Raw genomic sequence first — 24,435 nt, forward strand, 5'->3', positions numbered from 1 at the left:
CATGTAGAAACCCATCTGCTTTTTTTGTTTTTGTTTTTGTTTTTGTTTTTATGTAAACAGTACAACAGAATTGTAATCAAACATTTGAAAACCAGAATAGCTATCTGCCCTAATTATTATACTGTAGCCAAAATGTCCATTGTTTTCTGTACACTCCTCTCCCACAGGTTGCTTTGTGTGTCAGTTGTTGGTGCTGGGCTTCATTTCACTAACCACAATGTCCTGAAACTCATGGGAGCACTTGAAACTGACAGCTGGTGCTTTCTGGGTCAAATCAAAAAGAACTCAAGGATATCGGGAGTCACTCCAATACCGCCAAGCTCGGATTCCATGCGGATTAGTGACGGAAGCTGGGAGAGAGACGGCACAGCTCGAGGTGCAGGGCCTCCGTCACGGTGTACAGGCGCGGCCCAGCCGAGGTTCGCGTTCTCTGTCTGCTGTAGAAAAGTGGTGGCCGGCGCCGCGGCTCACTAGGCTAATCCTCCGCCTAGCGGCGCCGGCACACCGGGTTCTAGTCCCGGTCGGGGCGCCGGATTCTGTCCCGGTTGCCCCTCTTCCAGGCCAGCTCTCTGCTGTGGCCAGGGAGTGCAGTGGAGGATGGCCCAGGTGCTTGGGCCCTGCACCCCATGGGAGACCAGGAAAAGCACCTGGCTCCTGGCTCCTGCCATCGGATCAGCGCGGTGCGCCGGCCATTGGAGGGTGAACCAACGGCAAAGGAAGACCTTTCTCTCTGTCTCTCTCTCTCACTGTCCACTCTGCCTGTCAAAAAAAAAAAAAAAAAAAAATAGAAAAGTGGTAGCAAGAACAGTTGCCAGTGGTTTCTGCTAACCTCTGTCCTAGTCCCTTCCTGTCCCGTCCGTGGCAGAGGCAGAGCCGCGCCAGCGTCTGAGTGCCTCACGTCCCGGCTCGCCGGCGCCTCCCTCAAGACCAGTGTGTCTTCTTTTCTAAGAGGCTCTCAGCCCTGCAGCCCGTCTGTGCTCAGGTGACAGGCCTGCCCTCCTGGGGCGTCTGGAGCGCCGTCCTCCAGCCTCTCTCGGGCTGACGAGGTGGACCTTGCGGTGCAGGGCAGGGGAATTCCATAGCAAGGCTGAGCGTCGTGTCCCTAAGGTCCCTTGTTCACATTTCTAGACAGCGGGACGAGAGGCGCTGAATCCCAAGGATTCCCTTCCACGAAGGGGGGGTCCGGTTGGGTTGAGCTTTGTGGAAGGTCCTGCCAGGCTAGCTGCAGCCCTTCGGTGTTTGCGTCTCAGGGAAGCTGTGTTGGACTCCTGTTACTCCAGGGTAAACAGCCCGGAAAGACCCTGCAGACCCACTGAGTGGCGCCATCGCTGCTGCCCCCAGGGGCTGTGTTAGCAGGAAGTCGGGAGCCAGCTATGAAATCCAGGTGTCGCCGTGTGAGACACGGGATTGGAGCTGGCCTCTGAGCTGCCGACTCAGCGCTCACCCCGGGGATCTTAAAACTGCTGTGTGTGTGTGTGCCTGCGTGTATTGTGTGCACGCGTGTGTGTGTTACTCATTTGGAAGGCAGAGAGACAGAGATCTCCCATCTTCTGGTTCACTCTGCTGGGCCTGGGCCAGGCCAAAGCCAGGAGCCGGGAGCTCAGTCTGGCTCCTACCTGCAGCCTCTCATCGTGTGTCCCTGCGTGAAGGTGGAGTCGGGTGCGGCCAGGACTGGAGGCACAGCGCTCCCTGTGGGGTGTGGGTGTCCCACGTGTTGTTTGTTTTCCCTAAGATTTGTTCTATTTATTTGAAGACAGAGTTATAGGGAAGGGTAGAGACTGAGAAAGAGGTGTCTTCCATCCGCTGGTTCATTCCCCGCATGGTCGCAGTGGCTGGAGCTGAACTGATCTGAAGCAAGGAGCCAGGAGCTTACCCCGGGTCTCCCACATGGGTGCTGGGCCCAAGAACTTGAGCCATTTTTCACTTCTTTCCCAGGTGCATCAGCAGGGAGTTGGATTGGAAGTGCAGCACCCAGGACTCAAATTGGCGCCCACATGGGATATGGGCCAGGGCGTTGTCCCGCTGTGCCACAGCGCCGGCTCGGACAAACACCTTTTTAATTCTGTTTTTTAAAGAAAAATTTATTCATTTATTTGAAAGTTACACGTAGGGAGAGGGTGAGGGAGAGACAGAGGTCTTCCATCCCTTGGTTCACTCCCCAGGTTGATGCAGCAGCCTGACATAGGAGCCCAGAGGGTTCTTCCGGGTCTCACACGTGAGTGAGGGGCCCAGGGACTTGGGCCAACTTCCTCTGCTTTCCCAGGCCACAGCAGAGAGCTGGACTGGAAATGGAACAGCCGGGGCTCGAACCAGCGCCCATGTGGAATGCTGGCACGCATGTGGTGGCTTCACCCCGTGCCACAGCGCGGGCCCCAGCGTCATTCTTCTGTACCTGGAATCTCAGTTCCCTGCTCCACTGGCTGGAGAGACTGTCCTTCCCAGTGTGTGTGCCCGGCACCTTCGCTGACCAGCAGCTGAGAGTAGCTGGGTGGGCTGTTTATGGACTCTGTTCTGCTGTCTGTGTGTCTGTTTTTATGCTAGTACCATGTTGTTTTAGTATTTTAAAATTTATCTTTAATTGTGATAGTTGTATAGTCTCAGGGCACGTCAAAAAGGTCATGGGAAAATTGCATTTAGAAGATAAAAATGAGGCCGGCGCCGTGGCTCACTAGGCTAATTCTCCGCCTGTGGCGCCGGCACCCCGGGTTCTAGTCCTGGTCGGGGCGCCAGATTCTGTCCCAGTTGCTCCTCTTCTAGTCCAGCTCTCTGCTGTGGCCCGGGAGGGCAGTGGAGGATGGTCCAAGCGCTTGGGCCCTGCACCCGCTTGGGAGGCCAGGAGGAAGCACCTGGCTCCTGGCTTCGGATCGGTGCAGCGCCGGCTGTGGCGGCCGTTTAGGGAGTGAACCAACGGCAAAGGAAGACCTTTCTCTCTGTCTCTGTCTCTTACTGTCTAACTCTGCCTGTCAAAAATAAATAAATAAATAAAAATAAAAATGAAAAACCTAACCTTTATTTCTCAACATAAGCTCCATCAAGTTCAAGACACTTCCCTAAAGAATTGAGGGTCCTGGGAATTTGCCATACAGTGCTGGCGCGTTTGCATTATTGACTGAGCAAATGCAGATGTCCTTTAAAGAAGACTAAGGAACCAGAGGAAACCAGAGGGAGCCTGGGCAGGATGCTGAGGTGGCTGTCCAGTGGTCGTCAGAACGCGCGGTCCCTCTTGTTAGAGGTGCAGGAGCGCTGTGCAGGGTGGGGTGGGGGGTCCCGGAGGAAGCTTTCCTGAGGGTGTTCCTGCTCTACCTTTGGCTCACTCTCCTAATGAGCAGACGTTTTTATTCTTGACTCTGGAAGCGCAACAATGAAATGCCTTGGACATCCAAAAACCTGTTCTGTGATCTCTGCTCTGCTTTGGGCCATTTCTAACCCCTGGTATCCGTTGGTTTGATTTGTGTGTGTGTGGTTTTTTTTTTGTTTTTTCCCCTTTTTACAAAATTTTATTTGTGGCCGGTGCCGCGGCTCACTAGGCTAATCCTCCGCCTAGCGGCGCCGGCACACCGGGTTCTAGTCCCGGTCGGGGCGCCGGATTCTGTCCCGGTTGCCCCTCTTCCAGGCCAGCCCTCTGCTGTGGCCAGGGAGTGCAGTGGAGGATGGCCCAGGTGCTTGGGCCCTGCACCCCATGGGAGACCAGGAAAAGCACCTGGCTCCTGGCTCCTGCCATCGGATCAGTGCGGTGCGCCGGCCGCAGTGCGCCGGCCGTGGCGGCCATTGGAGGGTGAACCAACGGCAAAGGAAGACCTTTCTCTCTGTCTCTCTCTCTCACTGTCCACTCTGCCTGTCAAAAAAAAAAAAAAAATTTATTTGTAAATGTACAACAGGCTCCAAGATAACACTTAACTCTTAACACTTCATTCTAACTACGGTGGCATAAGATGTTATGGCCGGGAATCGAGATGTTTAGCTAGGAATGCAATCAAGGGCGTCATCACTTCAGGCACAAGGAACAGCTTACTTTTTGCCAGATTTCTTAATTCCACCTGTGGCCAGGGTGCCCTTCCCCACCGCCTTCGCTTTTAGCTCCTCGAGTTTCTTCTGCTCCTCTTTCTGTTTTTGCTTGAAAGCCTTATCTTCCTCATCCATCTCCTTGGCCTGCTTCTTGGGCTGTTTCAGGGGCTTCTTCTTGCCACCTTCCCGGCCGGACATGGCGCCTGCCGCCCCTTCCCCAGACCCTGCCACCGTGTGTGTGGTTTTTTTTAAAGATTTATTTATTTTATTTGAAAGTCAGAGTTACACAGAGGAGAGGCAGAGAAAGAGAGAGGTCTTCCATCTGCTGGTTCACTCCCCAATTGGCTGCTACGGCCGGAGCTGCACCCATCCGAAGCCAGGAGCCAGGAGCTTCCTCTGCATTCCCCATGTGGGTGCAGGGGCCCAAGGACTTGGGTCATCTTCTGCTGCTTTCCCAGGCCACAGCAGAGAGCTGGATCGGAAGTGGAGCAGCCAGGACTCGAACCTGCACCCATATGAGATGCCAGCACTGCAGGCAGCGGCTTCACCCACTGATGCCACAGCGCCAGCCCCGATTTGATTGTGTTTTGTCTTCAGGTTTGCACCGGTAGAGCCATGTTTCATCCCGTTACAGTATTTGTGAAATACTTTAGGATCTGGATCCTGCCTGTTTCATATTTCCATTGAAAGCTGTGCTCTTGTCTGGTGCTGATCTAGACAAAACAATTCTCATATCCATCATCAGAAAGTTTGCTCCAAGGGCCAGCGTCGGGGCATAGTGGGTAAAGCTGTTGCCTGTGACGCCAGCATCCCATTCGTGTCCCAGCTGCTCTGCTTCTGACCAGCTCCATGCTAATGGCCTGGGAAAGCAGTGGAAGATTGTCCACGTGTTTGGGCCCCTGCACCCACACAGGTAATCCAGACGAACTCCTGGCTTCAGCCTGGCCCAGCACTGGCCTTTGCGGCCATCTGGGGCGTGAACTAGCAGGTAGAAGTGCCCTCATGCGCTTGGTCACTCGCTCGCTCTCCCTCCAGGGGAGGGAGGGAGAGTCTCTGTAACTCTGCCTTTTACATGCATCAATAAATCTTTTATCTTTTTTTTTTTTTTTTTAAGATTTGTTTGCTTATTTGAAAGTCAGAAATAGAGGGAGAGACAGAGAGATCTTCCATCTGCTGGTTCATTCCCCAAATGGCTGCAACTTCTGGGGTCAGGCCAGGCTGAAGCCAGGAGGCAGGAGCTTCTTCCAGGCCTCCCACATGGGTGCAGGGGCCCAAGCGCTTGGGCCAAATCCTGCTGCTTTCCCAGGCCATTAGCAGGGAGCTGGATTGGAAAGGGAGCAGCTGGGATGTCGACGTCATAGGCAGCAGCTTTGCCTGCCGAAGCTAGTTTGTTGCACTTTAATCTTTCAGAGAGAATTGTGTAAACTGTCTGTGGTCCTCTCCAGTTAGGGTTTATATATATATTAATTTATTTATTTTATTTGAAAGTCAGCGTTACACACAGAGAGAAGGAGAGGCAGAGAGAGAAACAGAGAGAGAGAGGTCTTCCATCTGCAGGTTAACTCCCCAGTTGGCCATGACAGCCTGGGCTGTGCCAATCCGAAGTCAGGAACCAGGAGCTTCTTCCAGGTCTCCCATGCAGGTGCAGGGGCCCAAGGACTTGAGCCATCTTCTACTGCTTGCGCAGGCCATAGCAGAGAGCTGGATCGGAAGTGGAGCAGCTGGGACTAGAACTGGTGCCCATATGGGATGCCGGCACTGCAGGTGGCAGCTTTACCTGCTGCGCCACAGTGTTGGCCCCTCCAGTTAGGGTTTTAATAAGATTAGAGTCCCCTGAAAACTGAGGCATGGTCTGCTGCTGTGGGTGTCATGTCCAACACCTTCTCATCCCTTCTTAAAACGAGTTATACATTTGTAAACTGCTGTTTTCTTAGGGATGTGGTCCCCGTAAACTTTTCTTTTTTAAAGATTTATTTACTTGAAAGGCATAGTTACAGAGAGGCAGAGAGAGACTGAGAGAGATCTTCCATCGCTGGTTCACTCCCCAGATGACTGCCCCAGCCCAGGATGGGCCAGGCCAACCTCCGGAGCCAGGAGTTTCTTCCAGCTGAAGCGCAGAGTGAGTGCAGAGCCATCGTCCACTGCCTTCCCAGGCCACAGCAGAGAGCTGGACTGGAAGTGGAGCAGCCGGGACCTGAACCACTGCTCATATGAGATGCTGGCATCGCAGCCCGGGGCTTAGCCTACTACGTCACAGCGCTGGCCCAAATTTACCTGTTTATTTGAAAGGCAGAGCTCGGGCTGGCATTGTGGTACGGTGGATTAAGCTGCGGCCTGCAGTGCCAGCACCAGTTCAAGTCTTGCTGCTCCACTTCTGATCCGGCTCCCTGATAGTTACCTGGGAAACAGCAGAAGATGGCTGAGTGCTTGGGCGCTTGTTACCAATGCGAGAGACCCGGGCGGAGGTCCAGGCTCCTGGCTTTGGCCTGGCCTCACCCTGGCCCACTGCAGCCATCGGGGGAATGATGCCCCTCTCTCTGTCTCCCCATCTCTCTGTAACTGTCTTTCAAATAAATAAACTTTTTTTTTTTTTTTTTTTTGAGGAAAAAACTAGTAGAAAGAGCATCAGGCCTGTGCCGCGGCTCACTAGGCTAATCCTCTGCCTGCGGCGCCGGCACCCAGGGTTCTAGTCCCTGTTGGGGTACTGGATTCTGTCCCGGTTGCCCCTCTTCCAGTCCAGCTCTCTGCTGTGTCCCGGGAAGGCGGTGGAGGATGGCGCAAGTCCTTGGGTCCTGCACCCGCATGGGAGACCTGGAGGAAGCACCTGGCTCCTGGCTTCGGATCGGTGCAGCACGCCGGCTGTGGCAGCCATTTGGGGATGAACCAACAGAAAGGAAGACCTTTCTCTCTCTTTCTCTCTCTCACTAAATCTACCTGTCCAAAAAAAAAAAAAAGGCATCAGACACAGCAATAGAGAGAGATCAACTGTCTGCTGGTTCGCTCTCCAAATGCTCACAGCAGCCAAGATTGGGCCAGGCTGAAGCTAGGAGCCAGCAGCTCTGTGTGGGTCTTCTGTTTGGGTGGCAGGGTCCAGGAACTGGGGTCATCTGCTGCTGCTTTTCCAGGTGCGTCAGCGGGAGGCTGGATTGGAAGCGGTTAGCTGGGACCTGAACCAGTGCTGGGTGTGGGATGCTTGGGTTGGAGCAGTGACACAACACCAGCCCCCTGAAACGCTCCCTCTCTTCTCAACCAGCCTGTTGAACGTAGCAGTCACGTGTTCTTCAGTGTCTGGTGGTTTCTGTGTCGGGATTTTTGTTTTGTTTCTGTTTTCCGGTTTGACCCTGTTTTTCAGTCGTCGGTCGTGTGTCCTGTTCTGCACAGTCTGTTGTTGAATACCGGCGTTGTATCCCAGCATCTTGGAGATCACTGGAAGTTCTGGGGATGTTTTCCTGCCGTGAGGGCTTCCTGATGCTTCCGCATGGCCCTCGCTGCAGGCAGCCTGGGGCGGCCGCCTGGGGGGTGTCAGCGGGCCCTGCCTTCCCTGGCAGCCTGGCTTGGGGTTCCCGGCCACGTTCTCGGCCTCCGCTGCGGGAGCGTCCCAAGGAGACGAGTACGACCGCGTCCGTGTCAGGTTGCTGCTGCCCTGGAAATCTCGTTGCCGCTCCAAGTCCTGGCGCCTTAACCGTGGGAGCTCCACCGCTCACAGGCAGGGGCCCACCAAGGCTTCCTGTATTTGAAATGAACACGTCTCTGAATGAAATTCTTATTTTTGTATCAGCTACCTATGTAGAGCTTGATTTTTAGAAAAATTTATTTGACAGGTAGAGAGACAGATACAGAGAGCTCCCACCCATAAATGGCTGCAACTGCTGAAGCTGGCCCAGGGCCCAGGGCAGGAATGCAGTCCAGGTCACCCACGTGGGTGGCAGGGACCCAGCTGTTGGCGCCGTCACCTGCCGCCTGCCACCGTGCTCAGGAGCAGGAAGCTAGACCTGGGCGCAGAGCTGGCCTTGAGACCTGGCGTTCTGATACGGGTGCTGCCCTCCCCAGAGCGTGGTAATGGCTGTGCCGGGTGCTCTCCTGTTTGTTTTCAGTTACTGGTTTGCGTAGGGCGGCGAGGTGTGGTGGGAATTGTGACAAAGAGAACCTCATGCGAGACCCCCCCCCCGTGTATGGAAATGAGGTTTCTGTCTGCAGGCTAGCTGTGGCATGCCTTCCAGAGCCATGACTGGGCTGCCGCAACCATGTTCTTCTGACGCTAGAGCCCTGGATTTGCCTAAGCGCTTGTGTTACCTCCTGCAGGGAGTGAGTTGGCATGATGGGATTGCGCGGTGAGCTGCCGTCTTCGCCACCTCGTCCTCCCTCTGACGAGCAGGAGGGACCCTGTGCCACTGTGTTGAGGGCCTTTTCTGTCAGGTGCTGGCCCTCGCCCGAGCACCTGGTGTGTGCTGGCCCTCGCCCAGCACCTGGTGTGTGCTGTTCGCCAAGATGCCGGAAAAGCCCGAGGAAGAACCAGCCGTTGTCACTTACGATTAGCGAGGCAGTGACTTGCCTGAGGTCAGTAGCTGGTCAGTGTTGGTGAGGGGGCTTTTGGCTGCAGCCTCACGGTCATCAGTACCCAAGCAGGCACGTGGGAATGGCCGCTGGGCGGTCCCCAGCAGTCGTCTTGTTGCTGTAGGTGTCTGCAGGACACACGCCCCCGTCTCAGGGTCTGATGTTCTGCGGGGCGCGGGAAGGTGGACGTGGACGTGCTACACCCGCGGGGAGCAGAGTCCTGCGGCTTCCCCTGAGGCATCAGCAGGGTGGCGGCGGAGCAGCTCCTCCCGTCCTGTGACTCGGGGACTCACTGCAGCCTTGCCGTCCTCCCCGCACGGGAGAGCAGCCTGCGCTAGCGCAGCCCCAGCCGGTGTTCAGCGTGGGGTCAGAGGGGCACGTGAACGGTCAGTCATCTAAGCAGAGCTCCTGATAGGTGGCTGAGTGGGGGCTGTTGGGAACCTCGGCAGGCAGTCAGAGTGAGGACAGGTTTCTGATGTTGCCTGGGGGAAAGAAAATACAGATTCTTATAGCTGACATTGACCTCATTTTGATCAAATTTTTAAAAAATTACTTATTTGTTTGAAAGAGTGACAGAGGTGGAGTGGGGGGAGATCTTTCATCCGCTGGTTCATTCCCCAGACACCTGCAGCAGCTGCAGTCAGCAGCCAGGAGCTCCACCTGGCTCTCCCACGCAAGAGGCGGGAACTCAGTTTTGTGAGTCGTCACGTGCTGTCTCTCAGGTGCGCGAGCGGGAGGCTGCGCTGGAAGCAGAGGCCCCCCGAGTGGGGCCCCAGGCCCGCCCACTCACGTCGCTGCGGAGTTCCTCGTTGTCTTGTGGAAGTGGTGGTGTCTGAGTGTGGGCAGCAGGCACGTGGGCTGCTGCAGGGCTGCGAGGCAGCCGCGCGGGCTTCCACCTGCGGCCGCTGTTTTGCCTTTCGTGCAGGTGTTCACTTGAAGCGAGGAAACGTGTGTCCGAACTCCCCGGAGCCTTTGTCTCCCTTTCTGTGTGGTTTTGAACCCTCCAGGGTTCGCATCAGCCAGGCCAGAGCTGGACAGGGGTTTTATCTGGGTCTCTCACATGGGTGCAGGGCCGCAGACACTTAGGCCATCTTCTGTTTTCCCCAGGCCATCAGCAGGGAGCTGGATCAGAAGTGGAGCAGCTGGGACACAAACTGGTGCCCATATGGGATGTGGCTATGCCACAACCTGTCCCCTTAGCCAAACTATTATTTTTTGGACTGTTATTTTTGAAAGACTTAATTAATTTATTTTTAAAAGTTTAGTTATTTAATTGAAAGGCAGAGTTACAGAGAGGCAGAGAGAGAGAGAGAGAGGGATCTTACATCTGTTGGTTCACTTCCCAGATGGCCGCAACAGATGGAGTTGGCTGATCCAAAGCCAGGAGCCAGGAGCTGCTTCTGAGCTTCTCCTGGTCTCCCATGTGGGTGCAGGGCTCAAGCACTTGGGCCATCTTCTACTGCTTTCCCAGGTCATGGCAGAGAGCTGGATTGGGAGAGGAGCAGCCGGGACTCAAACCTGCACCCGTATGGCATGCCAGCACCGCAGGCAGTGGCTTTACCCGCTACGCCACAGCGCCGGCCCCAAGTCAAACTGGTTTAAAATGAAGCAGCTTGCTTCCCTTCATCCGTCTAAGGGCTCTGTGCTCTTCAAACTTGAGGGCCGCTGACTTCCACAGGGCACTAGTGGCAGCGGGCCCCGGCCGCAGGGTCCCAGGGTCAGGGTTCGGGACCAAGTCTCTGTGAGTCTGTGTCAGGAGCTGCACTACGTGCCTTCAGGGCCACCTCTAATCTGTTGGCTGCGTGGTCTCTGTGGGTCAGTGCAGACTGAGGGTGGTGTCCAGTCTGGGTCGTGGTCTCCGTGGGTCAGTGCAGACTGAGGGTGGTGTCCAGTCTGGGTCGTGGTCTCCGTGGGTCAGTGCAGACTGAGGGTGGTGTCCAGTCTGGGTCGTGGTCTCCGTGGGTCAGTGCAGCTGAGGGTGGTGTCCAGTCTGGGTCGTGGTCTCCGTGGGTCAGTGCAGACTGAGGGTGGTGTCCAGTCTGGGTCGTGGTCTCCGTGGATCAGTGCAGACTGAGGGAGGTGTCCAGTCTGGGTCGTGACCTCCGTGGGTCAGTGCAGACTGAGGGAGGTGTCCAGTCTGGGTCGTGACCTCCGTGGGTCAGTGCAGACTGAGGGTGGTGTCCAGTCTGGGTCGTGACCTCCGTGGGTCAGTGCAGACTGAGGGTGGTGTCCAGTCTGGGTCGTGGTCTCCGTGGGTCAGTGCAGACTGAGGGAGGTGTCCAGTCTGGGTCGTGACCTCCGTGGGTCAGTGCAGACTGAGGGTGGTGTCCAGTCTGGGTCGTGGTCTCCGTGGGTCAGTGCAGACTGAGGGTGGTGTCCAGTCTGGGTCGTGGTCTCCGTGGGTCAGTGCAGCTGAGGGTGGTGTCCAGTCTGGGTCGTGGTCTCCGTGGGTCAGTGCAGACTGAGGGTGGTGTCCAGTCTGGGTCGTGGTCTCCGTGGATCAGTGCAGACTGAGGGAGGTGTCCAGTCTGGGTCGTGACCTCCGTGGGTCAGTGCAGACTGAGGGTGGTGTCCAGTCTGGGTCGTGACCTCCGTGGGTCAGTGCAGACTGAGGGTGGTGTCCAGTCTGGGTCGTGACCTCCGTGGGTCAGTGCAGACTGAGGGTGGTGTCCAGTCTGGGTCGTGGTCTCCGTGGGTCAGTGCAGACTGAGGGAGGTGTCCAGTCTGGGTCGTGACCTCCGTGGGTCAGTGCAGACTGAGGGTGGTGTCCAGTCTGGGTCGTGGTCTCCGTGGGTCAGTGCAGACTGAGGGAGGTGTCCAGTCTGGGTCGTGACCTCCGTGGGTCAGTGCAGACTGAGGGTGGTGTCCAGTCTGGGTCGTGACCTCCGTGGGTCAGTGCAGACTGAGGGAGGTGTCCAGTCTGGGTCGTGACCTCCGTGGGTCAGTGCAGACTGAGGGTGGTGTCCAGTCTGGGTCGTGGTCTCCGTGGGTCAGTACAGCTGAGGGTGATGTCCAGTCTGGGTCGTGGTCTCCGTAGGTCAGTACAGACCGAGGGTGGTGTCCAGTCTGGGTCGTGACCTCCGTGGGTCAGGTGCATCTGAGGGTGGTGTCCAGTCTGGGTCGTGACCTCCGTGGGTCAGTGCAGACTGAGGGTGGTGTCCAGTCTGGGTCGTGGTCTCCGTGGGTTAGTGCAGACTGAGGGTGGTGTCCAGTCTGGGTCGTGACCTCCGTGGGTCAGTGCAGACTGAGGGTGGTGTCCAGTCTGGGTCGTGACCTCCGTGGGTCAGTGCAGACTGAGGGTGGTGTCCACTCTGGGTCGTGGTCTCCGTGGGTCAGTACAGCTGAGGGTGATGTCCAGTCTGGGTCGTGGTCTCCGTAGGTCAGTACAGACCGAGGGTGGTGTCCAGTCTGGGTCGTGACCTCCGTGGGTCAGGTGCATCTGAGGGTGGTGTCCAGTCTGGGTCGTGGTCTCCGTGGGTCAGTGCAGACTGAGGGTGGTGTCCAGTCTGGGTCGTGGTCTCCGTGGGTCAGTGCAGACTGAGGGTGGTGTCCAGTCTGGGTCGTGACCTCCGTGGGTCAGTGCAGACTGAGGGTGGTGTCCAGTCTGGGTCGTGGTCTCCGTGGGTCAGTGCAGACTGAGGGTGGTGTCCAGTCTGGGTCGTGACCTCCGTGGGTCAGTGCAGACTGAGGGTGGTGTCCAGTCTGGGTCGTGGTCTCCGTGGGTCAGTGCAGACTGAGGGAGGTGTCCAGTCTGGGTCGTGACCTCCGTGGGTCAGTGCAGACTGAGGGTGGTGTCCAGTCTGGGTCGTGGTCTCCGTGGGTCAGTGCAGACTGAGGGAGGTGTCCAGTCTGGGTCGTGACCTCCGTGGGTCAGTGCAGACTGAGGGTGGTGTCCAGTCTGGGTCGTGGTCTCCGTGGGTCAGTGCAGACTGAGGGAGGTGTCCAGTCTGGGTCGTGACCTCCGTGGGTCAGTGCAGACTGAGGGTGGTGTCCAGTCTGGGTCGTGGTCTCCGTGGGTCAGTGCAGACTGAGGGTGGTGTCCAGTCTGGGTCGTGGTCTCCGTGGGTCAGTGCAGACTGAGGGAGGTGTCCAGTCTGGGTCGTGACCTCCGTGGGTCAGTGCAGACTGAGGGTGGTGTCCAGTCTGGGTCGTGGTCTCCGTGGGTCAGTGCAGACTGAGGGTGGTGTCCAGTCTGGGTCGTGGTCTCCGTGGGTCAGTGCAGACTGAGGGTGGTGTCCAGTCTGGGTTGGGCAGCTCTTCCCCCTCTAGTGTAGATTGTTACTTGTGTTGTCAAAATGGCTGCCAAGTTCATCCTCCTCACAGCTAAGGTGACCACACGCTGTAACCGTCTGCTGGTGTTAGATGGCCTTTGCAGGCTTCTCTCCATGCCAGGAGGTCCGAGAGGACCCCATGGACAGTCTGGAGTCTGCTCGCTGTGACCTTGGCCACAGGGTGTCCCTAGACCTGGCTGAGTGCAGCTTGTGCCTGTCTGCCCACCTCCCAGTTCTCGCCCCTTCGCTGAGCTGCTGCCCTGTGCACGTGTGTCTGCCTTCACGGTCCCTCAGGAAGGAGCGACAGGAAGGCAGATGTAGCTTCACTTTGTAAATACTTGTATTTTCATCTGTTTGAAAGGCAGAGCTACAGAGAGAGTGCGCACTCTCCCATCTCCTAGTTCTTTCTCCAAATGCCTGCAACAGCTGGGGCTGGGCCAGGCCAGCCAGGAATCTGAAGCTCCATCTGCACCCGCCACGGGGGTGGCCCGAACCCAAGCCCTGGAGCCGTCACTGCTGCCTGACAGGATGTGCACTACAGGAAGTAGGGTCCCAAGTGGGGGAGCTGGGACTTGAACCCGTGTTCTGGCATGGGATGGGGGTGTCCCAGCCAGGTACGTGACAGTGCCTGTTCTAGTAGCCTCGCTGTGTGTCCCTGACCTGGGTGCTGGTCTGTAATCACTCTCTACCCTTGCCCGAAAGCCTGTGTCCCTGTGGGCCACCGGTCCACGTGCTTGGTCCTGGGTGTGAGCCGTGGGGCTCCCTAGGGGTAGTCTGATGCTCAGCTTCTGCATCCTGCGCCCTTTTGCTGCCTTTTGCTTTGTCCCAGAGGTGGTGAAGGTCGTGTGTCCACTGTGCTGTGGAGCAGGGGACATACGCTGGAGCCTGAGATACGCCCCAGCTCGGCCCCCCGAGGCCGCTGTCTTCTCCTGGGCGACTTCCCAGCTGCCCCTGCCTGAGCCCCTCCCCAGACCGGGGCCAGAGGCGGGGGCGGGAGCACTGCCCAGGCTCCCCTCTTACTGAAGTCCGGTGTGGGTCCAGGCTGAGGGGTTGAGGCTGGGGGGAGTGGCCTCCCAGACCCACCTGGAACCTGTCAGTCCGCAGGTGGGGCACGTGGGTCTGTGTGGGGAAGACCTTTCTGGCCGTGTCTGGTGCTGGCGGTAGCGTCCTGATTGTCATGATCCTGCGACAGGTGTCTACCCACATCTCGTTTGCAGTCTCAGGTAGGTGCCGTGGGGGAGGACCTGTGGCCCAAAGCCCCCAGGTGAGGAGTCGGGCTTGGCACGGCGTCTGCCTGAGACTCCAGATACCTGTGTGCTGCTTCTTGGCTGCTTCGCTCCCCCCCTCCCCCCCCAGCCTGGGCCTGGGGAGGCACAGCCGCAGAGGCCCCCTGGGCACAGGTGCTCTCTTTGTGGGGCCTGGGCTTAGAGAGACAGAGCTCAGACAGCTTCTTGAGCCGAGGACTAGAGCCGGCGCCCACATACTGCAGGTAGGGACTTTAACCCACTGCGCCACAGCACTGGCCCCAAGGCCTGTGTCACTTGTACGTTAGTCAACTAAAGTGATCAGATGTGCTCTGAGTCCACGGAGGTGCAGAGACTGGCCATGTGTGGACAGCAGTGACTGTCTCCTCCCTGACTCTCCATGGAAACACACATGTAGGCCCAGGTGGTCTCTGGGAGGGGGAGCGGGAGTGCTGAGTGGGCACTGAGGTAGCCAGCCTGCATAGAACACGTGTGGACGGCAGCGGGGCCACTGACGAGCACGTGGGTGTAAGTCAGCGAGCGACAGGTTGGCCAGAGGTGACCAGAAGTGGCTCTCAAGGTGTGTGTGTTTGGGACGGTCCCCTGTGGGAGGAGGCGGCACCAGAGCCAGGGCAGGGGATGCCTCCCTGGAGCTTGAGGGTGTGTGTGTGGCCATCTGCTGGTGCTCCGGGCGTCACGCTCTTGAGTGAAGGCCTCCAAGAGTAGACAAGTCGGTGGCCTGAGGAGCTGTCTGCCTACGTGATGACCGGGACCCAAGCAGACATCTGGCATGGAGTCTGGAAGAGTGTAGGCAAACAGGGTTTGAATGGCTGGGCAGAGCCCAGAACACGGATCACTTTGCAGCAGGCTCCGCAGGGCGCATCAGTCAGCAACTGGAACCTGGGGCGTGGGGCCTGAGAAGCATGGTGGGCGTTGCCCTGGCAGCAAGGACTGCTGGTGTGGGCAGCCACCGGTGTGTGCTCAGGTCGGGACGTGGAGTGGGGCGTGGCTGCAGGCCTGGTGTGAGGAGGGCCAGTCCTGAGACACCCAGGACGGCAAACAGCGGGCACCAGGCCCGGCTTTACATCTTCAGTTGCTTATTTGAGAGGCAAGGAGACAGAGGCAGAGGGAGCCGACAGGTAGAGACAGACCTCCATCTGCTGGTTCACTCCCAAAGTGCCTGCAAGGGCCCAGCTAGGAGCCTGGCACTCGACCCAAGTGTCCTGTGGGTCCCAGGAACCCACCCACTGTTGCCCTCCAGGGTCTGCGTTACAAGGACACCTGAGGCAGGAGCTGAACCCGTTGACTTGGATGCAGGAGTGGGCGTCTTAACCCCAGGCCAGCACCCTCCAGGAGGCCGAGCAGTGTTGCCATCAGGAGGGGAGCCCGGGCAGGCCGTAGGACCACTCGCCTTTCTGGCTGCCACCTTCTCCTGCGCCTCCAGCCCACCCCACTCAGGCCACCAGCCTCACGGCCCTGCATCGGCACCACCTCCCGCCTCCCGGTGCCCCCTACAAGGCCTCTTCTGGGCTGACCTTGCTCCTGTCCCTCCTGTCCCCCCGAGGGTCCTCAGTTCCTGAGGAACGTTTTCGGCCCACCCTCTGCACCCGCCCTTCCCTAGGGCCTGCTTTGCAGTGGCTCCCAGGTGTGCCCATGTCTGTCCCCTCTGCCAGCCTGTGGCAGGTGGGCTGTGTCTGACGAGGCAGCATGAAAAGCTGTCGCTTCTGGACATCCCAAGAGTTAGCTCGGGCTCGGAGATTTGTCATGCCCCTGGCAGTGCCCACGCTGGGCCCTGCGTTCTGTTCTCCCACACCAAGCAGGTGCCACGGTGTAAGGAGGCCCGCCTGTCCAGTGCCCCTCGTGACTGACTCGCGAGGCCACGGAGCTATCCCACAACGGTGCACATTTTATGCTCAGTGCCGTGGGCCTTGCCAAAGACTGGGGTTGGGCGGGGAGGGGTGCTGATGTGTCTGCGGCATAGAAATGAAGGCAGGGCGGCGAGGTTGGAGGTGTGACTCGGGTGGGGTAGGAGGTGCAGGGGAGGGAAGGCCGCTGTGCACTGCTCTCAGATCTGCCTCCCCGACCCGGCAGCCTGCCTGTCTGCCTCTTGGGAGAAAGGTAACGGGCCCGCTGCTGGCGGATCATACTGGAAACGGAACTTCCTGGCCCTGCTGAAGAGGCAGGCAGTGCACCGGGTCACTGTTCTGAAGGACCGGCCCCAGCTTCTCCTTTATTCCACACGTGCCAGCCGGTCTTTGAGTTCCGAGTCCCAGAGTGCAGCAGGGGTCTCGGAAGCCACTAGCAGCCAGAGTCCTGCGGTTAAGACATGTTCTGTGGGGCAGGTGTGTGGTCTCACTGGGGTTAAGATGTCCATGTCCCACACCAGAGTCCCCGAGTTCAGTACCCAGCGCTGGCTCTGGACTTCTGCTTCTGCTGCCTCCCAGCGTGCAGGACCTGGATTGAATGACCAGCTCCCATCTTTGGCCTGGTCCAGTTCTAGTCACTGTGGACATTTGGCAAGTGAACCACTAGGTAGGGTCTCACTCTCTCCAGCTGTGTCTGTCTCTGCCTCTTAAATTCAAGCAAGAAAGTCAGGTCACGGGACTGTAACGCTGTGGCTGGTCATCTTTGGGATTGGCTCTCCTCGGCGTACTTCTCGGGAGGCACGTGCGTGCGGGCTGTTGGCGCAGGCAGTTGCCTAGTGATTTCTGATGACTGCATTGGCGTGCATGTGCCACGGTTTGCACACCACTCACCTGTTGAAGCGCAGCGTGGCGGTTGCAGATGAAGCTGCTGTCAGCATTCATTTGCTTGTTTGTTAATTTTATTTGAAAGTTAGAGATGCACACACGCTCAGAGAGAACCCGTCTTGTTGTATTTGAAAGACAGAGAGACAAAGCCCATCCACTGGTTCACCCCCAAGTATCCACGACAGCCAGGCTAGGCTGGGCTGCAGCTGGGACCCTGGCGCTCCCTCGGGCTCTCCGGCATGGGTGGTGGGGATCCCAGGGTGCACATCAGGAAGCTGGAATTGGAAGCGGGGCCAGGACTGGAACCCCGGGGAGATGGGATGTGGCCTCCCAAGCAGTGTCTCGGCTGTGCGGAATTCCCGCCCGCTGCGTCTGCTTTGTGTGAGCTCAGGTGTTCGCGTCTCAGGGCGACCAGCTGCCCGTGTGGTTGTGAGGACACAGGTTTCTCCAGGGTGGCTTTCCCGTCAGCACGGGCCTGAGGGAGCCACTTTGCCCACACTCTGCAGCACTTTTTGTTTTTCTTTTCCCTGTCGTATTTTAGCCATCCCTGCCTTGTGTTGATTGCATCCCCTCGTGGCTTGTCGCGTTGGAATAGTTTTGTGTGCTTGCTGCCGTTTGTACAAAGAACCTACTTCAGAAGAGCTGTGGGAGCGTGGAGTCAACGGGAGACTCCCTAAGCGCGTGTCCGTCCTCCTTGATGACACGTCTCACGATTGTGTCTGCAGTCTGGAGCTCTTCACGCTGAGTGGTCATCCGTTTTACATACTTGGATCCGTTTGAGGGGAGGAGTGACACAGAAAGACAAATCTCCACCCGTGCATTCACTCCCCAGGTGACCACAACAGCTGGACTGGGCCAGGCTGCAGCCAGGAGCCAGGGCCTCTTCCATGTACTGGTTCACTCCCCAAGTAGCCAAAATGGCCAGGGCTGGCCTAGGCTGGAACCAGGAGCCAGGAGCTCCATCCAGGTCTCCCACGGGGATGGTAGGGGCCTGTGCACTTGGGCCATCTTCCGCTGCTTGTCTCAAGCACGTTAGCAAGAAGCTAGATTGGAAATGGAGCAGCTGGGACTTGAACCAGTGCTCGTATGGCATGCTAGCATGGCAGACACAGCCTGACCCAATGTGCCACAACACCAGTCCCTGTTCTGCCTTTCAAAGAAAAAAGAAAGGAAAGGAAAGATGGGACATGTTGGGGCTGGCGCTGTGGCGCAGCGGGTTAAAGCCCTGGCCTGAAGCACCAGTAACCCATATGGGTGCCGGTTCGAGTCCCGGCTGCTCCTCTTCGATCCAGCTCTCTGCTGTGGCCTGGGAAAGCAGTGGAGGATGGCCCAGGTCCTTGGGCGCCTGCACAAGAATGATTGGGAAATCTGATTTTCGTGTATCCAAAATCAACATAAACAAAAAGAAAGGTAACATTAAGGGAGAAAATGCTTTTTGAATAAATAACCAGAAATTACTAATAAAAATATTTATTTATTTGAAAGAGTTACACAGAGAAAAGGAGAGGTGCAGAGAGAGAGGTCTTCCCTCTGCTCGTTCACTCCCCAGTGGCTGCCACGGCTGGAGCCGCACCAGTCCAAAGCCAGGAGCCAGGAGCTTCTTCCGGTCTCCCATGTGGGTGCAGGGGCCCAAGGACTTGGGCCATCTTCTACTGCTTTCCCAGGCCACAGCAGAGAGCTGGATCAGAAATGGAGCAGCCAGGATTCGAACCAGTGCCTGGATGGGATGCGGTGGCTTTACCCACTACGCCACAGCACTGGCCTCAGTAATAAGAACATTTAAATACTTAAATCAGTCTCCAGGACCCCTGAACCACCCAGCAGGAAATGGACAGGAAAGAAAGGCGTTTGCCCTCACAGTTAGGGTGCTTGTGTCCCCTCCTGACTCAGATTCTTGCTAACGTGCACCCTGCGGGGCAGCCGTGGTGGCTTAAGTAATTGGGGCCCTGCCCCCACGTGGGAGACTGGGGTGGGGTTCTGGGCTCCTGGCTTCAGGCTGGTCTAGCCCCAGCTGTTTGCAGGCATGTAGGCAGTGAATCATTAGATGGGAGCTAATAAGAAACAGAAAAGAAAACGGACAAGTGGTGTGAACAGGTAAAGAGGAAGAACTGACTCTACCTGCTGATCAGAATTAGGGTTAAGAGTGCACTTCCCAGCTGCTCGTGCGACAGCGAGAGTTACGGAGCCCTCCGGGGAGTGTGCGCCAGCGTAAGGGTGGGTGGGTGGGGCCCAGCTGGCGCCTGGCTCCGGCCTCACTGATCCCTGTGTGTGCTGCCCGGAGTGCTGGCCAGGAGTCTGGTCCCAGGTGGCAGCCAGCAGCAGGGCTCACGGACCACCTCCAGGGGCAGAACTGTGTCCCCAGCCCAGACGACTGTGAACCTGCACTTGGACATCTGGCTGAAAGCTGAGGAAAGACCTGGAGAGGTGCCCGCCCCTCCGGGAAGGGCCGGGTGAGGGAGGAGCAATGGTGATCTTGGCTTTCGCTGCTCCTTTTTCTGAGTTGCTTGCATTTTAGCTCATGTATTAAAACATGCAGACGAGTCTGAAAGTGGATTAGCTTAAGAGGCATTGCCACTCACATGACTTCCTGTTTGCAGATACGGGTCCTGGCGGGAGCCTGTCAACCCCTACTACGTCAACTCTGGCTACGCCCTGGCCCCAGCTACCAGTGCCAATGACAGCGAGCAGCAGAGCCTGTCCAGCGACGCCGACACCCTGTCCCTCACAGACAGCAGCGTGTAAGTCGTGCCCTTCCTGGGGAGAAAGTGCGGCCCGCTCAGCACGAGGGCTTGCCTCACCTCTGGTGCCTCCCACAGCACTGCCTTGGCCTGGATTCACGGCAGAAGTTCCCTGGGTCCCTCAGAATTTGGTGCACTGGGGATGCAGACAACTGCGTGTTCAATGGGCCCCTGAAACCCTGACCCAGGCTAGAGCCGAGCCTGCGGTAGACACACTGCAGAGCCGTGCAGACCCAGCACAGGTTCAGGTTGGTGATGAGAAGGGCCACTGCCCACCAGGTGGCGGTGACGGAGAGGCGCTCCCTGCAAGGCTCCTTGCTGCCGTCACCTGTGCTGGCAACCTGTTCTGCACTGGCTCATGTCAGGCGAACAGCTGGGGCAGGGCAGAGAACAGACGGAACAGCTGTGCTGTGCCGGGCCAGGTGCGTGCAGGGCTCAGGGAAGCCTGGTGCGTGCAGGGCTCAGGGAAGCCTGGTGCCTCCAGGGCTCAGGGAAGCCTGGTGCGTGCAGGGCTCAGGGAAGCCTGGTGCGTGCAGGGCTCAGGGAAGCCTGGTGCCTCCAGGGCTCAGGGAAGCCTGGTGCGTGCAGGTCCCCTGCTGCTGTGATGACGAGAGTGAGCTTACGCTTCCGGGAGCCCCCTTCACAGGTGTGATTGTCTCGTGCCCTGGTCTTCTGTGCGTGCAGACGGGACAGTGTAAATGCTCGGGCTGCGGGGCCGCTGTCTGTCCTGGTGGGGTCAGGTGGGCTCGGGCTGCGGGGCCACTGTCTGTCCTGGTGGGGTCAGGTGGGCTCGGGCTGTGGGGCCGCTGTCTGTCCTGGTGGGGTCAGGTGGGCTCGGGCTGCAGGGCCACTGTCTGTGCTGGTGGGGTCAGGTGGGCTCGGGCTGCGGGGCTGCTGTCTGTCCTGGTGGGGTCAGGTGGGCTCGGGCTGTGGGGCCGCTGTCTGTCCTGGTGGGGTCAGGTGGGCTCGGGCTGCGGGGCCGCTGTCTGTCCTGGTGGGGTCACGTGGGCTTGGGCTGTGGGGCCACTGTCTGTGCTGGTGGGGTCAGGTGGGCTCGGGCTGCGGGGCTGCTGTCTGTCCTGGTGGGGTCAGGTGGGCTCGGGCTGCAGGGCCGCTGTCTGTCCTGGTGGGGTCACGTGGAGTCACGTGGGCTCGGGCTGCGGGGCCACTGTCTGTCCTGGTGGGGTCAGGTGGGCTCGGGCTGCGGGGCCACTGTCTGTCCTGGTGGGGTCAGGTGGGTCGTGGTCACCCAGGAGCTGTGAGCCTGCTCAGCTTGCCAGGGCTGGGACTGAGCCAGGGCCCCCAGGTTCCCCTCCAGGGTCACAAGAAGCCTTTGGCCGTGGCTGCTGATGTGGTGTGAGTTGCGGCCACCATCTTGGTGGCTTCACTTGGAACCACTCAGGCCTGCCCACCGGGGCTCCTGGCCGCACCCACGGGCTGTGTGGTCATCGGGACGCCTCCCCTGCCCCACTTAATTCTTGTGTTCGATGTTGGAGTCAGAAAGATTTGAGGGAGACGGGGCAGGGCTTCTTCCCTGCTGAAGGATCCCACTTCATCTTTTGGTGAATGTGTTTTTGAGGTGTGTGTTTGTTTGTTCTCTTTATTTGAGAGTGGAGAGAGACGGAGAGCCCCTGTGGGCTGGTTCACTCCCCAAATGCCCACGATGATCAAGGCCAAATTTGGGAGCAGGAAACACAATCCAGGTCTTCGCCGTGGGTGAGAAGGACCCAGTACTTGAGCCATCACTGCTGCCTCCTGGGTTGCGAATGAAGGGGACTTGGGAGTCAGGCACTCCCACGTGGGAGCGGGCATCCTAGGTGCTAACCTGAATCCTGCTCCCTGATTGTATGTCTTTTTTTTTTTTTTTTAAGATGTATTTTATTTATTTGACAGACAGAGTTACAGGGAGAGAGGTAGACACAGACCGAGAAAGGTCTTCCATCTGCCGGTTCACTGCCCTGAGCCAATCTGGAGCCAGGAGCCAGGAGCTTCTTGCAGGTCTCCCTCTTGGTGCAGGGACCCAGGGACTTGGATTGTCCTCCTCCACTCTCCCAGGTGCATTAGCAGGGAGCTGCATCAGAAGTGGAGCAGCCAGGACTGGAACCAGCGCCCTCAGGGGGTGCTGGGGATGCAGGCCAGGGCTTTAGCTGCCGTACCACAGTGCCGGCCGCATGACTGTGTGTCTCTAAGCAGGGTTCCACTCTCCACTTCTAGGGCTTACCCTTTCCATTGGCCTTTTTCAAAAAATTTATTTATTTAATTGATTTGAAAGGCAGAGTTAGAGATCTTCCATCTACTGGTTCACTCCCCAGATAGCCATGGTGGCTGGGGCTGGGCCAGGTGAAAGCAGGATCAGGAGCTTCATCCTGGTCTCCCACACGGTGCAGGGCCCAAGCACTTGGGCCATCTGCTGCTGCTTTCCCAGGTGCATTAGCAGAGAGCTGGATTGGAAGTGGGGCAGCTGGGACCCAAACTGGCGCCCGTAAGGAATGCCGGCACTGCAGTTGGCAGCTTTACCTGGTGGGCTGTGATGCCTGCCCCTTGACCAGTCTTTAAATCTTCCAATCCTGAAATTTCAGTGCACAGGAAGGCGTTCCCTGCTGTGTCTGAACCAAAGTTGGCTGGCCTGTCGCTGCCTCCCACTGTCCCTCAGGTCCAGCCTCTGTGTGGTGTTTCTTGTTTCAAGAGAAAACAATGACGTGTTTTTAGCAGCAGTCTTACCAGTAATTACTGGGTTTCCAGTCTTGCCTGTCATGAATCTGAGGCGTTGTGTGTGGCGCTTGGTCTGAGATAAATCCTTCTCTTCCCGAGAACTTGCTCTCGTGAGGATGGAGCTGCCCACGCAGTTTGCTCAGGAAGCCTCCTGACCTTCCCCAAGAAGGGCAGTGCTGCCCACAGGCACCCTGCGCGTGCCCGCGGTGCTCTGTGCAGAACCTGCAAGGCAGAGTCGCTGCAGAGCTCTGAGTGCAGGTCAGAGGCGTGGGATGGCGCCGTCCCTGGCCTGGGCCGGGCACTGTGCTCAGTGAAGGCCCAGGTGTGCTGGCCTCTGACGTGTGGGACTCAAAGCACTCAGTCTGTAGGAAGGAGAAACAAACCCCGAGGACGTGCGAGTGGTGTTTCGAGTGTGCTTTAGACTCCTTTGTTTCTAGAGCTGCCGTCTCTTGATCTGCCCCATGGCACAGTCTGACGGCTGCGTGGCCCCACTGTTAGTGTAGCGCCAGCCGGTACTGAGGATGCCAGGGGGCTGAGGGGGGAGGGGAGACCCTCACAGCCTTCCTCCACTGTATTTTGACCCAAAGAGCTCTATTTCCACTTAGAACTCAGCTCCTGGGGCCAATGTTATGGCCCAGCAAGTTAACGCCTTGGCCTGAAGCTCCAGCATCCCATATGGGCACCGGTTCGAGACCCGGCTGCTCCACTTCCAATCCAGCTAGAAATGGCCCAAGTCCTTGGGCCCCTGCACCCGCATGGGAGACCCGGAAGAAACTCCTGGCTTCGGATCAGTGCAGCTCCGGCCGTTGTGGCCATCCGGGGAGTGAACTAGCAGATGGAAGACCTCTCTCTGTGTCTCTACCTCTCTCTGTAACTCTGCCTGTCAAATAAATAAAATAAATCTTTAAAAAAAAATAGAACTCGGCTCCAAAGTATGTGGGTTTTTTTCTTTTTAAGATATTTATTTATTTATTTGAAAGTTAAAGAGAGAAGAGAGTGGGAGAGAGAGGTCTTCCATCCACTGGTTCACTCCCCAGATGGCCACAATGGCCAGGGCTGGGCCACACCAAAGTCAGGAGCCTCTTTGTCTACCATGTGGGTGGCAGGTGCCCAAGTAGTTGAGCCATCACCTGCTGCCTCCCAGGGTGCACATTATAGGCAGCCGTGACTTGAACCAGCCATGTGTTAGGAAATGTGGGCGTCCCACGTGGCGGCTGGGCCGCTGGGCCAAACGCCTGCCCTGTCCTGACCTTCTGAAGGGCTGTGGCCGAGCCCTGACCCCCAGGGCGCCCTGTTCTGTGGCTTTGCCTGGAGGGCAGCACAGTGCTGGACTGGGCATCGCCTCCCTTTCTCAGGGCTCTGGGCTGTCCGGCTTGCCCATCTCTCAAGCCTCAAGTGTTTCCCTTCTATCTGGCTGTCCCCCTCCACGCAGCAAACCTTGCCTGGCCCAGGCTGTGCAGCAGGGCTTCACAACACGTGTCTCGTGTCCCTCACCCTTAAAATGCGAGGGCACACTTAGCTCTCAGACTCCAGAAGCAGGCCTCAGGCTGCCATTTCCCAAGCGCAGCTCAGCTTGGTCAGAGGCCCCGTGAACGCTGGCAGACACGGGGTGGCCCTGGGCTTTGCTGTCCTGTGTGTGTGGGTGTGAACGCTGGCAGACACGGGGTGGCCCTGGGCTTTGCTGCCCTGTGTGTGTGGTGTGAACGCTGGCAGACGTGGGGTGGCCCTGGGCTTTGCTGTCCTGTGTGTGTGGGTGTGAACGCTGGCAGACACGGGGTGGCCCTGGGCTTTGCTGCCCTGTGTGTGGTGTGAGCCGCCGTTGCCATCGGCTGCCTGTGGACGGTCAGGCCTAGGAGCTCGCTGAGCGCGTCCCCCTGAGCTCACGGGCCCCTTTCTCCTCACAGGGATGGGATCCCGCCGTACAGGATGCGCAAGCAGCACCGCAGAGAGATGCAGGAGAGCGTCCAGGTCAACGGGCGGGTGCCCCTCCCTCACATCCCCGTGAGTACAGCCCATCCCCCCTACCCCCTCACATCCCCGTGAGTACACCCCATCCCCCCCCACCCTCCCTCACATCCCCGTGAGTACAGCCCGGGCACCCCTACCCCCTCACATCCCCGTGAGTACAGCCCCATCCCCCCCTCACATCCCCGTGAGTACA

The 24,435-nt window shown here is 58.0% G+C and overlaps 2 protein-coding genes across 4 annotated transcripts in view; one reads left to right on the forward strand and one right to left on the reverse strand.

The window, feature by feature from the left end:
- The window catches only part of AXIN1 (axin 1), a 51,450-nt gene that overhangs the window by 10,536 nt on the left and 16,479 nt on the right, over positions 1–24,435 (forward strand). For all 3 annotated transcript variants that reach the window (XM_051842119.3, XM_089321740.1, XM_089321741.1), the window contains exons 3-4: positions 19,422–19,562; positions 24,179–24,275. In XM_051842119.3, coding sequence (XP_051698079.2) covers positions 19,422–19,562; positions 24,179–24,275 — 238 coding nt within the window. The remainder of the gene's footprint in view (positions 1–19,421; positions 19,563–24,178; positions 24,276–24,435) is intronic.
- LOC127490065 (translation machinery-associated protein 7) lies at positions 3,853–4,266 on the reverse strand. Its single transcript, XM_051842134.3, has one exon. The coding sequence runs from the start codon at positions 4,201–4,203 to the stop codon at positions 4,009–4,011; it is 195 nt and encodes a 64-aa protein (XP_051698094.1). The 5' UTR covers positions 4,204–4,266; the 3' UTR covers positions 3,853–4,008.

Source organism: Oryctolagus cuniculus, chromosome 19, assembly GCF_051225735.1.
Source record: "Oryctolagus cuniculus isolate XC-2025 breed Fujian yellow rabbit chromosome 19, ASM5122573v1, whole genome shotgun sequence".
Lineage (NCBI taxonomy): Eukaryota > Metazoa > Chordata > Mammalia > Lagomorpha > Leporidae > Oryctolagus > Oryctolagus cuniculus.